This window comes from Anoplopoma fimbria, chromosome 17, assembly GCF_027596085.1.
Source record: "Anoplopoma fimbria isolate UVic2021 breed Golden Eagle Sablefish chromosome 17, Afim_UVic_2022, whole genome shotgun sequence".
Classification (NCBI taxonomy): Eukaryota; Metazoa; Chordata; class Actinopteri; order Perciformes; family Anoplopomatidae; genus Anoplopoma; species Anoplopoma fimbria.
The window spans coordinates 25708409-25722143 of NC_072465.1; the positions used below are offsets into that span (position 1 = coordinate 25708409).

A 13735-nucleotide genomic window follows, 5' to 3' on the forward strand; every position below is an offset into this window, starting at 1 on the left:
GATTTAGAAAATAACATCAAAATGCAATAGCACAACATGCTGTCAACATAAAAATAAACTTTCGATGCCCAAGAAGACAGTCTGCTTTGATGGCGGACCTTTTTTTTGTGTGTCACTCTCCGGTCAATTAATGAGGCGGTCCATTAACTGAGATGAACAGCAGATTGTAGTTGATTCTGTGAGAAACTGGTAGTTGTCAATCAACTTATTGATTAATTGACTATTCGTTTCAGCTTGTTTATACTGTTGGGTAATTCAATTTATTACAACACATCATATTTTATGAGATTTTATGTGCACAAATCTTAATCTGTCTGCTAAAGTAACCAAAGCTGTCAAATAATTGTAAAATTTATAAAGTACAATATTTCCCTCTCAAATTTAGTAGATTAGAAGTATAAAGTGGCATGAAAAGTGAAGAGTCAAGTAAAGTATTAGTACCTGAAATTTGTACTGAAAATGTACGTCACATTCCAGCTCTACACTCCTCTGGTCTAATCACTCACCTCTCCTTCACAGGTTAGTCAGTATTTCCCTTGAGATCACACGAAGGAAAATGTTAAGTATTTCTTGTGCAACTGCTGTAAGTGCATTCAAGACAGTTTGAAAACATTTGGGTCTTTTGAAGCAGTAAAACAAAGAATCTCATACAACTTGTTTATGTCTTCACCTATAAATTAAAAAGCCGTAAAGGCTGTTTTATCAGACGCAAAAAAAGTTAAAGTTAAAGTAGTGAAAAAACAAACTCTCAGTATAATTCAGTCCTGAACAACAACCCCAAACCCTGTCACCTCTCAGAGTCGACAAAAACTGGTTTTTTTGGTTTTGGAATCAACCGTTTTTCCGACCCAACGCACATTCCCCTCTAATGTGCTGCGTGCATGTGACTAAAAACCTGTTGGGGAAGACAAAATAGAAGAAGAATCTGTGAGATTCCTCAGCCAGACACACAGTGGTCACCCAAGACACGCACACACACACGGAAATCCACGGAAAGATCAGCATCAAACTTCCTCCCACTGAGGGTAAGTCAGCCACACTTTCCATCTCTTTTTCTGCAAATCCACAGTCATTTTCTGCCTGTTTAAAAAAAACTGTTCAGCCGAAGGAGAACTTGAAACCGCTTTGGAACAAGCAGAGGATTGAATTTGTGAAAAGATGACACACTAGCACAATGTAAAAAAAACATGAGCTGAACAAGCTGTAATTGTGTTAATTCAAATTCTAGGATTTTACCTATGTGCTTGACCAACTTTGATTAGAATAAAATTAGAGAAAAAGTTACTTTGACTAAATCTGTCACCGGTTTAATTTAGCTGCCTGTAGTTCCTGTCACGCTTAATAAAAAAAACCTCACAGATTTCACTTATTAGTTGGATTGCTGGTTCTGTAATGAGCTCCTATATGTTACAGCTTCAGAAGTTAGATAATGCATTTTTTTATAATTTGATTTATAGTTAAACATAAATTCTACATATGATATCAATTAATCTTGAACGTTACATTAAATAAATATTCATATTGAAACAGTGCTGGTTATTGTGAAATAGAAAATATATCTTTTTTTCGAAGCTTATGAGAGAATTTGAGGCTGATAAATGGAAGTAGTACAAAAACACAGTTGAAACTGTCGGGGTTAAAAACCTTTAAAGGTTAAAAAACTGAAAGATTCCACTAGTTTTACACATAAAGTTCAGAAAATATTATTCTTTGAATATATATATATATATATATATATATATATGAGTCCACTTTGAGAAACATTGATTTAAAAGAGTTTATTTATGGGAAATGTACGGTCAATGAGAAAAAAAAGCTGTTAAATACCACGAACAAAGATAATTGTTATTGCTCAGTATGTGCTCAAATACAGACTGACGCTTCTCTTCAGACAGCATTAGCAGTGATTTATTCTGACGTGTCTCAAGAAACAAAAAGATAAAATGTGACACAGCGATTATAGCTGTGAACCCAAAACAATGGTTGCATAATAAAGACCTGTTTCCCAGCAGACTACACTAGACCACACTAGTAATACTGATCGTACCTCTCATACTATATCTAGTGTATTCATACCGCTTAATGTTTATTCCAAATTATATTATTCTTTTTTTTAAATCCGTATATACTCTGCATAATCAGCCCAGTCTCTTGGAAGTTTGTTAAGTAGGGACAAAATTCAATATATTGGTTTGTGTTCACGGACACGAATTGTCTGTTATTTTGGTATCGCTCAACACGAGTATAAAGCCAATGGAAAGTAAATTAGGAGCGATATTCGTGGTGGAAACACAAATTTAATTAATCCAGGTTACTAAGTAACAGTCAGAGCAAGTAACGTAATTAATAATTTCCCAAAAAGGCAACTAAGGTCGGGTGGGAGGGGAAGAGGATTGGGTTTTGTTGCCTACACCTAACCATTCGTGGTTTTGTTGCCTAAACCTAACCATTCGTGGTTTTGTTGCCTAAAACTAATCGTTCGTGGTTTAGTTGCCTAAACCTAACTGTTCGTGGTTTAGTTGCCTAAAACTAATCGTTCGTGGTTTTGTTGCCTAAACCTAACTGTTCGTGGTTTTGTTGCCTAAACCTAATGGTTTGTGGTTATTAGTTGCCTAAACATTAGCGTTCGTGGTTTTGTTGCCTAAAACTAACTGTTCGTGGTTTTGTTGCCTAAAACTAACCGTTCGTGGTTTTGTTGCCTAAAACTAACCATTTGTGGTTTTGTTGTCTAAAACTAACCGTTTGTGGTTTTGTTGCCTAAAACTAACTATTCCTGGTTAAGTTGCCTCAACCTAACCATTCGTGGATTTGTTGCCTGAACTTAACCGTTTGTGGATTTCAACACTAAGTCCCCTGAGTGCTGCTTTGAATGACGAGTATTGACAGCTAAATGTACAGTAAATTTAGAACAACTCTCCATGTATTAGCTGCACATGTTTTAAGTCTAAGTTATTAATAAAACAGTACAAATGCTCTGTCACTGAATAAAAAAAAAAGTATTATCAAATTAAACTGTTTCATTAAACTAATTTTACTTTCTTAAAGGATGAGTTCACAATTCAAGTCTGTCCTAAAACCTGTTTTGATGGCTGTATTAATTCGTCCAGTTCCTACTGTCCATTTAAACACCAACAGCATGTCCATGGTGATGATCTTTGTTATTCTGTCTCTTTCAGCTCTCTGAGTGATCTCCTCTAACATGCCTCGCTTGCTGCTCTACCTCACTGCCGTTCTCCATTTTAGTACCTGTGGCTCCACGGATCTTTGCAACGGAGACTATCAGTAAATATGGTTGCTTCATATTTGGAAGAATGTGCAGTGAAAAGTTTCAGGAAATAAAATCTCATCACCAAACATACTTACATTTCTTATCTCCTAAAAATAAATAGTTTTTTTTTATGAATGCAGACGACATTTGACCAAATATTATGAATAAGTCCATCGTCGGTGCCATCTAGGGGATCTCAGCCAGAAAAAAGTCTGATCCTCCAAACTGTTGTTTAATGCACAGGCTTAAACAACAGTCAGAGCATTCCTCCGAAACTTGTTCAGTTGCATAGCGGTTACTAAACTCAGCTGGGGGCTCTTGAGAATCTTCACACCAGGATCCTCCTTAAAGCCATTCAGAGGGAGTTGTTGGACTGTCAGTTGGTCCAACACTGAAATATCTCAACAGCTATTGGTTGACTTGCGATTAAAGTAGTAACTAAAGTAACTACACTCCCTTATTGAGTGCCATCATCATGTAAAATTTGAATATGTCCAATACTTTGGTTTATGACTAATAGCTGCTAAACTAATGCCATTCTTATCAACCTCAGCTGTATGTTGTGTCGCTAAATAGCAAATGTTAGCATGCTAACATGCTATACTAAGATGGTGAACATGGTGCGCATTATGGATGTGTTCTAATACTAATACTACCATACTATTAAGTATGCCAGAAAAAGAGTTAGTGTGTCCCAAAACGTAGTATGAGAAATGCAGAATGCCAAAAAATACAAGGATGTCCAACCGCATCTGGCCACATTTTGCAATATGCAAGCCAGCATGCTTTCAGGTTATTCTGAGCCACAATCCTTTGAGCAGCTGATAAATGAACAGGGTCAAAGTTCAATGTGCCATGTTATGAGGAAACAGTATGTCCAAAATCAACAGTAGGTATTTTGTAAGGGCAGCTGCAGTATGAACTAAAAGTAAAAATACAAAGTATGCGATTTAGCATTTAGCTCGCCAAAGGACAGCCTCATAAAGCTGCGAGCATGTAGACTCTTAGTATTTCTTTCTGTAGAGATTTCACTGTGTGTGTCGTCAATATAAAAACATCGGTCTTTAGAAAATGTTTTTTTTATGCTGACGATGTTATTTTGTTTTTGCAGGTGCACCCTGTGCACTGTGACCGGCCCCACCCTCATCGATATCCACGGCCGGATTAACTCTATCCAGGATCGCTGTGCGTACTCCCTGATGAACACCATGTCAATCCCAGATATCCAGGTTCATGCAACATTCCAGGAGCGACGGCGTCAAGATGTTAGCTTTTTGGACCGTGTGATCCTGTCTCTGGACGATCCAGGTGTTCATATTAATCTGGAACAAGGCGGGATAGTTCTGGTAAACTACCAAGTACCACAGTTTGACAGTTGTAACATGTTTGTACAGGATCAAATCAAATCAAAAAAATGTTTATAGCACATTTAAAACAACATGAGCTGACCAAAGTGCTTTACAAACATAGGCAGAATAAGGCAGGTCAACAGAGCAGACCAAAAAAACATGCATATCGATAGGCTCAATCAATGAGTAGCCGAATGCAAAAAGTAATAAAACAACCATTTAGTAGTCGCAGATCTAGTACATTTTAAAAGCCAAAGAACAAAAAAAGTGTTTTGTGCTGTGCTGGGAGTGACACGGTGGGGTTTAGGGGATTAAACGGTCGGATAGGTAAATGGGATTAAATCATAGTTACAGAAAAATCAGCGTTTTGCACTAACTTCGGCTGGGAGACGGAAAAAGACTGACTGCCTACCATGTACAAGGAGTTACAGAAGTTGAGGGGTTTTACTTTCACAAAGACACAGAGTTGAAAAAAGCTGCCTCTCACAACAAAATGTATCTGTTCGTCAAACTTAAGTAAAGAGTTGAGTTCTTTTTTTTTGGTGGACTCAAGATGTTTTGAGACCTCCTTTCTTTAATGTCCTGTGATCAATCAAATAGAGGCTGCACAGACTGATGGCTGTGGCCGATTTAGCAGGAAGGTATAGCTTTGTGTCTTCTGCTAAACAATGGAAAGAGAGTCTTCCTAATGAGGAGACCCAGTGGGGGCATAAACAGAGAGAAGAGAAGAGGCTCGGGTACAGTGCTCTGAGGAACCCCCAGATTTTGGATCACAACGCATTGTTCAGGTCTGGTAATGCCATGTATTAGATGGTAAATGGATTTGTACTTGTATTGCGCCTTTCTATTCTTCTGACCACGAACACTACATACATATTTATTAAGATATCAATCTGACCTTCCCTTACCCCCGTTTGCTGTCATGCAGCTGGGCAGCACACCAATGACGCTCAACGCCACGGCTCAGTTGGTTCACGGTGTGGAGCTCTCTAAGGACCAGACCGGAGTGACCGCCAAGATGTCCCACTTGAACTACACGATGACGGTCTTCTTTGATGGCTACACTGCACAGATACACATTAAAGGTGCAGAACACTGAATTCTAGATGGATAAATGAATTGAATTCAGGTTCCGATTCTACATCTCTGAATGCCACATATTTTTTTGTGAATGGTTGTTGACCCAGTTGGAGAAACCACATGGTCAATTCTGTGACACTATAGAGGTTTCTGGTGAATCCTTAAAGGGTTTAAAATTGAATGTATGTTTCTAAAACAAGATTGATGATTTTGAAGAAACAATTAAACTTGAAGTCAAGAAAAAAATAATCCTGAGTTATCATTTATTTAAAAGTATAACACTCAACAACTCTTCAACGTCCAGATGAAGATTAACAGAGCTTTTGCTGCCAGCCTTAATCATTTCCCCTCATTTGTAACTTCAAAAGTGAGCAAGTTGTCCATCAAATATGAATGCTGTCCTCTACTGTGCTGCCAGTTTATTGATCCCATACTCTCTCTTGAAACTGTCCAGGACCGAGTGGACAAGCTGCAACTGTGGGAGGTTTATGTGGCAACTCCAGCACGTCTTTCGCAGACTTGAGGCTCTCTGCTTACAGTGAATCCGGGTAAGACCTCTATGAATTTCACACATACACTGTCGGGCCTTGAACTAAGCGATATTTGGGTGCTTTGTGTTTGTTTATGCTGTTTGTTGCCCTACTAGCTGTGAAGAGGAGTATGAGGACACCGGCAACATCACGGCCCACTACAACATGACTGAACGGTGAGCAGAGATGCACCTGAACAAAGAGGAAACACTCCTGTCATACAAACTAGTGTCTGATGTGAACAGGAATGCAGTTGAAAGGTCAACACACATAACCAAATATATAACTTTTATTTCAGTTGATAACTTCATTATTCCATCGCCCACTTTCCTTCCCTGCCTCACTGGAACAGCTGTGAGCTCATAAACAAGGAGGATTTCACTGCCTGTCACAGCATCATTGCCCCAGAGCCCTACTCGACCGCCTGCTTGATCACTTTGAGCACATATCCTGACGTGGACGGTCTCTACTGTCAGTTTGTGCAGGCCTACACCAGAGCCTGCAACTTGCACATCAATGACAATCTGGACGGCTGGAGGTCAAAGACCAACTGTTGTAAGACGGTCCTTCAATGTTTACTTCTGCATAGAAGGATGAGATGATTGAAATGGTTGGTTCACATGTTGTTTAGCAGGTATGGTGGTCCTCTCAGGAAGCTTAATAATAAATCAAAATCAGGTTTATTGCCAAGTAGGTTATTTACTAAAAGAGGGGTAATTTGGCGGCCTCTTGTCATTTCAATGAGGGTTCACAGCGCTAAACTTCCTAACAATCATCAGTCAATCAGTCTGGCTTGAAGTGGTGTTACGTCTTTGCCATCCATAGAGCTCCGCTGCTAACATGGCTTAAATATTTTCTCTTATCTATCCATCCAGAAAAATGTTGTTTCTTAAATGGTAAATTCAGATTTACTAAAGTCACACATTAAAACACACCTTACCACAGTATCCTATGTTGTAATCTAACCCGTGGCCCTTTGCTACATGTCAATCCTTCTGTCAAAAAGCAATCTTTGAAAAACAATCCAGCAACTCCTGTGTTCTGCAAGGTTAAAATAGTGTTTTTGTCAAAGGATTCTGGTGGCCTTGAGAAGAAATCTGTTCTTGAATCTCTTTACTTTCAGTCGCATCAGTTTCATGTGTTGTTCTGCTGGTTTTTCTCTCAGACTGTAACATCTCTCTCTCTCTCTTTGGGTTTTCTCTCTGCAGCTGCAGACCCTCGGGCCTTCTGTCAGGACCGGTTCTGCAGCACTCATGAGTTCTGCGGTGAGGACAGCAACGGCAATGGAACCCGTTGTCACTGTCGGGCCATATTTGCCTCCCCGTACATATCCGAAGACGCTTTGGGTAAGAAGGCCATCACGCTCTGCAGTGTATTGCTGAACTCAAGTTTGTTTATACGTTTGACTGTGAAGTCAACACTAAACAAATAAGCAACATTTTTAGTCAGTTTGATTTGCCCAGTTCTTAGTTACAAAAAGTCACCTGTAATCAAAGCGCTGATGCAGAGATCGATGTTTCACCTATTGCATCATAATCAAATAAGTAGTAATGTATGTGATGTGGTATAACAGGAACAAAACCCCACAACTGTCAGATCAGGCAATTATAAGTCTATCTTTGTGTGAATTTGGCATAAGTGAAAAAATTGGTGAATGTGACAAGTTCTCTAGTTCAGAAAGCTATTATTACTGCACTGTACTTTTGCTCTGGTTTATGCTCTTAGATGCTTGTTTAAGAAAGGAGATGCACTTATGACTTCTGGTGACTAGTAGTTCTCTTGAATACCTATGTTGAATACACTTATTGTAAGTCGCTTTGGATAAAAGCGTCTGCTAAATGACTGTAATGTAATGTAATGTACTGCTCAAGCATGTTCCTGGCGTGCTTGCAGTTAGCTCGCCCGCGGTTACTCATAATGGCCTTGAGTATTCGCTTCGTCAATAAACTTCCAGCACCATCTATTTTGGATGTGGATAAACTCTGTTTTCTTTCTGGTGCGACTAGGCCTAGATCAGTCATACTGTGTCAATATCCATTTTGTTAATTATATATGTTCATAGTTTTAGCACCAGAACAGGATTCAGGTTTTTTTTTATCATGGATGTTTAAAGAGAACTGAATTCAGGGTTGGAGGCAAAAGTTGCTCAGGTGCGCCTGAAGAAAAAAGATGTGACTTTCAAGTATTAAATTCTGATAAAATAACCTAAATCTTCTGCACCAATGGGCCCTTGAACAACTTTTAGGTGTTATTTATGTTTTAATTAAGGATATTCAAGGGTTCATACTGTGAGGTTGATTAACTTCTAAACTCTTTAACTGATTTAAAGACGTCTCTTTCACATGACAGACCCAGAAGTTAAAGATTAACCGTTCTGCCACTATCTAAAATTTGCTTCAAAGCCTGGCGCTGTTTTGTGCCATGGCGTTGCATGTACACAACCGTCCAAAGGTTTGGATGGTTCCAACAGTATTCTCCTCCTGGAGGTCCCCAGGGTCAACACCCTGGGGACCTCAACTAAATGGAAGTAATTTAATTCATCTTTTTTGGGGGGGCAAAAACTATTTTAAATGCACAGAATACACTCGATGTCTGAATAAAACAGCCATAATTGAAAGAAAGAAGAAAAACAGCTGATCCCAAACTCTTTAACGGTAGCGTTTGTCTTCATTTCTGTCGTGTGTCCTGGTGTTCAGGTGACGATATGGTCTGTATTGGGACCTCTCGGTTGGTTACTCTAGTTGGCTGTCTGCTGGAGGAAAAAGGCATCAGCTACACTGACGTACACCTCTACGACAAGTCGTGCGTAGGTGAGATGGACAACGTGACCCACATGGTGACCTTGAGCTTTGACACCAAGACCAACCCCTGTGGGGCGATGATTAGGGTAAGCAGCCGGTCCGATGTCCTTTGTACGATTGAATCATTTTTTAGTTACCACTCTGACCTTTGAACCCTCAAATGTTTGTTACATTGAATGTCTTAAAAAAATCATCAAATATATCAAGCAAGAAGCTAAAGATTCAATGAACTCATTCGGGTTTTCTTCAGTAACAATGTCTGACTCCCCATGAACTTGCAGATGAACGACAACAGCGACGTTATCAACAAGAATGCCGTCATGCTGGAGACCACCAGTGAGGAAATGATTGACCTTACATGTCCATTCGTTTACCCAGATTTTACCATTGATTTCTCAGTGAACATCAAAGTCAAAAGTGGCTCCAGCAGCAGGTGTGTACTTGGTTCAACGAGACAAAAAGATGAGGCAGTATGCATTGTGGAGCAGATTGTTTTTACTTATTGAAACGTACATTCTCTAGGGTAGAATATATGTATGTAAGGGATAATGCCCTATGAGGTTTCTATTACCTCCACAAAGAACATTACTTTTTTAATTATCCTGCTTAAACCACGGTAACCTGCCTAGTAAACAAGACTATTGATTTGTAGTTTGATGCGTTTAGCACCCAAAATCTACATTTCCCTGGTAACCCTGAGGGTTTGCGGATACCTGGAATAATCATTACACTCCAATTAGATTCCTATGCAATGGAAACGTTGTCAACTGCTCCGGTAAATAGGTCGGAGCATAGATATGACTTGGTTACAGGAGATATTTGGAGTCCGCTCAGCTCATAGAACTCCTTGGCTCAGCTACAAGCAGCAAGCTCACTAAAGCTAGCAAGATTTGAAGACAGTATCATTGCTCAGCTCAGCCATAAGCCAGAAAGCTAACGCTAAGATAGCAAGATTGGCAGCCAAATATATAGCATACAGTTGACAAACAGTAAATATCATTTGACAGTATGGTTAACGACGAGGTTCGTTAGCTATCCAGCCATTTCTACTGATTCCAAATGATAAGATAAACAAATACAATTCAGTTGTTAAAATAAAAATCACTTAAATGAAGATTAATTTGTGCCTGGCAATATTTTAGAACATTAGGTTAAATCAAATGATCACAATGATTTCCTAAAATAAGAAAATTAAATATATTTTATTGATATGGATTAGTAGCATTAAGAGTATTTAACAATTCAACAATTGTTAAGACTTGAGATACGCTGTTACAAGAAAAAGTTCTGCATTCAAAAATGTTGTATGAGTAAAACTACAAAATAATTTGAATCAAATTATGAAAGTACCAAAATAAAAGGTATTCATTATTCCAAATGGCTCTTTTCAGAAAATATATATTATTTTACTGGAATATAACTGTTGCATTAATAGTAAATATGGTTACTTGCTTTAAATACTGCCGGATAGCTAAACCATTAATAATACATCTTAATTTATTAATTTAGTAATAATAATCTAAATCTGCAAAGTATCAGTAACTTGAAAATGGAATGGAAATACTCCAGTAAAGTACAAGTACTGCAAAAATCATTCTTAAGTTGAGTAAATGTACTGAAATACTTCCCACCATTGTTGCTAGAGGTTTAAAGGTTTCAGGGGCTTGTTAGTACAAGAGAGCTGATGTGTGTGTGTGTTTGTGTGTGTGTGTGTGTGTGTGTGTGTGTGTGTGTGTGTGTGTGTGCGCTTGTCCAACAGCACATCGGTGGCGTACGTCACCACCGGAGTTTGGAACTACACTCTGACCATGAATGCCTACACCAACGCCGACCGCACTCAGGCGGTGAAACTGGACACCCAGCTCCACCTGAACCAGATGATCTGGTTTGAGCTGAAGGCGTACGGACTGGATGAGAAAAAGGTTTCTCTGGTGACCAACTCCTGCTTTGCAACCAGCGAACCATCACCCGATGCAGATCTAACTTACAACATCATCAATAATGGGTGACTGACACACACACACACACACACACACACACACACACACACACACACACACACACACACACACACACACACACACACACACACACACACACACACACACACACACACACACACACACACACACACACACACACACACACACACACCAGATATCAGATGATGCTGAACTCATCAGTACGTTGATGCAGGTTATGAAATTGTTAATTTATTTGCATTTAACTAGTTGATTCTGATCTAATATGTCAATATGTGTTTACAGCTTGTCGTGCTGCCACCAAGTGGACAAAAACTTAACAAATACAGATTTTTAACATTTTGTGTTGACAGTGTGTGGGATTTACCACTAATGTCTTACATTTCATTTTCCTATGCGGACCTGTCGGACACACGTACATGAGATTACAGACTATTTGGTAGTCATAATCTCTCAGTAGTTTAGTTTTTTAACAAACTTAATAGGTCTTTTTATGAAGTAGCTTCTGAACAATAAGGTTGTCTACAAATGTTTAAAGCTAAACTCAAATAAGTCACATTTGGGAGCTGAAAGGATTGAGGTTTCAGGGGAGGATTCAGTTTTGATAAACGCTGTGGAACCCAAAACAAAATACTGCAAATGGTGATGTCGTGTATTTGTGTTTCTGCCGCAGCTGTGCGAACCCCTCTGACGGAACTGTGACGATGAGCGGCAACGGACAGGGAACATCCAACTACTTCGCCTTCGGCATGTTTCAGTTCGCCGGGAAAACTGGAGACGTCTACCTTCACTGCAGACTGAACGTGTGCTTAAACGACGACAACAACACCTGCATCCCCGTACGTTTCCCAAAAATACTCACACAGACACAAATAAATGCAAGCTAATGTTTCATCATCAACCAGAATAGGCTGTCAATAGAAATACGATCAGTCAGATTTATGAGCCTGGTTTCAGGGATTTGTCTCCATTTAGCCACGAGAGCATCAGTGACATCCAACACTGATGTTGGGTGATGAGACCTGGATCACAGTCGGTGTTGCAGTTTGTCCTGAAGGTGTTGGACGGGGTTGAGGTCAGGGTTCTGTGCAAGCTAGTCAAGTTCTTCTGCACCTAAGTGGGCAAAACATTTCTTTATCGAGCTGGCTCAATGCAGAGGGGCCGTTTTTTATGTTGAAACAGGAAAGTATAATAAGTAAGAAAAAAACTCAACAATCAACAATAACTAAAATATTATAGAAACGGACAGAATAATTAATCATATTGCACGCTGGATAAAGTATGTTACATATGTGGGATGAATAACCGACATCAACTGTGTGGCTAAGAACCAGGCAATCCTCAAATATAAGGACATTAAAGACATCAGTATTTTATGGATACGTGTTGTTTCTAAAGAATGAAGTGACTCTCTCTCTCTCTCTCTCTCACACACACATTTATCAAGAGCTGCACCAACCACGCGAGGAAACGCAGATCGATGGTGTCTAAATACAAAGATGAAACTCCAGCCATCATCATCATGGCCTGGAGCTCTTAGGTAAGACGCATCTCAATTCTGACTCAAACTTTCCAACTTGTAGATCTACGTTAGAAGTCTAAGAGAGAAGAAAAAAGGTAAGAGCGCTGAAATCAAATTAACTTTTGGAGGTTTAGTGATGGTGACGAGGGTGTCGTTCCTTTATAGCCTAATGTTAGCTTTTAACTTCTAGCGATTTCATTCTGGCTTAAAAAAAACAAAAAAACATAAAAAGTGGTGTTCATTTGTGATTATCTTGTTGAACATAACATGTTTTTTTGCAATAATCCGAAATCCTCTACCAAAGCAAATTAGTTCAGGACAAACCACAACCACATCTTCCTGTGAACAAAGTACATCAGGCCCTTCACACTGTTTACCTCTCAATCTGCGAGACGAGACGTTTTCCTGCCACGATAACTCTCCAGCGTTGTCTCCTCAGGTTCGTTTCCATGGTGTAAACCTCCTGAACGATTCCTGATGAAGAGTCTTCCGCTTTCTCAACCTCGTCTCCTGAAAAGTTTAGCTCCGTCATGATTGCTGTGAAGCTGTGTAGCACAACATAAACTGTAACAACAGATGGATTCATTTGAGATCATCATCAACACGCTGAGCGAATCTTTTGACGGAAGGGTCCCTGAGCAGGATTTCTTGCCGTGCTTTCCTCTGTGATCTAAAACATTATATGTCGCAAAAAAAAAAAAAAAAAAAATTATCTTATTTTTCAACTGAGGGAAAAATCTCAGGCAGTACAACTTCACAACACTTTATATTTGACGTATTTTTCACCCAGCACATAATCATGATTATGATTAATAGATTCCATCTTAAGACTTGAAATAAAGACTATTCATCCATCCATCCATCCATTTTCCGTAACCTGCTTATCCAGTTAAGGGTCGCAGGGGTGCTGGAGCCGATCTCAGCTGTCAAACTGTGGCATTCTGTTCTGCTGTATCACTTCTACTCTGCTGTCCTTTCTATGCATGAAAAAGACAAAGACAAACATGAGTTTGAGTCCTTTCATTGATTCATATTTTCTTGACTTTACACACAATTTGGTCAAAGCTTTTGATAGTTGACACAGCGAGTCCAGCGTCACACTACACAGAAATAGAAGACGCTGCTGCAGCGACCTCTGACCTTAGAGCCACAAGGTTTACACTCAATGCAATGCGAGTTGTACACGCTGCACTATAGTTTTTA

General features: G+C 39.3%; 1 protein-coding gene across 1 annotated transcript; it reads left to right on the forward strand.

Annotated features, from left to right (window-relative positions):
- The first annotated feature begins 960 nt into the window (after positions 1 to 960).
- Positions 961 to 13715, forward strand: LOC129106396 (alpha-tectorin-like). Its single transcript, XM_054617787.1, has 14 exons — positions 961 to 1025; positions 3177 to 3282; positions 4380 to 4614; positions 5546 to 5702; positions 6152 to 6245; positions 6344 to 6403; positions 6580 to 6782; positions 7442 to 7573; positions 8924 to 9114; positions 9310 to 9461; positions 10788 to 11033; positions 11684 to 11849; positions 12458 to 12550; positions 12972 to 13715. The coding sequence occupies exons 2-13, from the start codon at positions 3200 to 3202 to the stop codon at positions 12548 to 12550; spliced, it is 1812 nt and encodes a 603-aa protein (XP_054473762.1). The 5' UTR covers positions 961 to 1025; positions 3177 to 3199; the 3' UTR covers positions 12972 to 13715.
- Positions 13716 to 13735: the final 20 nt, after the last annotated feature.

What these genes read in the sequence shown, in the direction of transcription:
- LOC129106396 (XM_054617787.1), top strand. Translation starts at nt 3,200, where the DNA reads ATGCCTCGCTTGCTGCTCTACCTCACTGCCGTTCTCCATTTTAGTACC. An exon ending in CATATCCGAAGACGCTTTGG is followed by an intron (nt 7,574 to 8,923) that starts GTAAGAAGGCCA and finishes CCTGGTGTTCAG; the next exon opens with GTGACGATATGGTCTGTATT. An exon ending in AAAAGTGGCTCCAGCAGCAG is followed by an intron (nt 9,462 to 10,787) that starts GTGTGTACTTGG and finishes CTTGTCCAACAG; the next exon opens with CACATCGGTGGCGTACGTCA.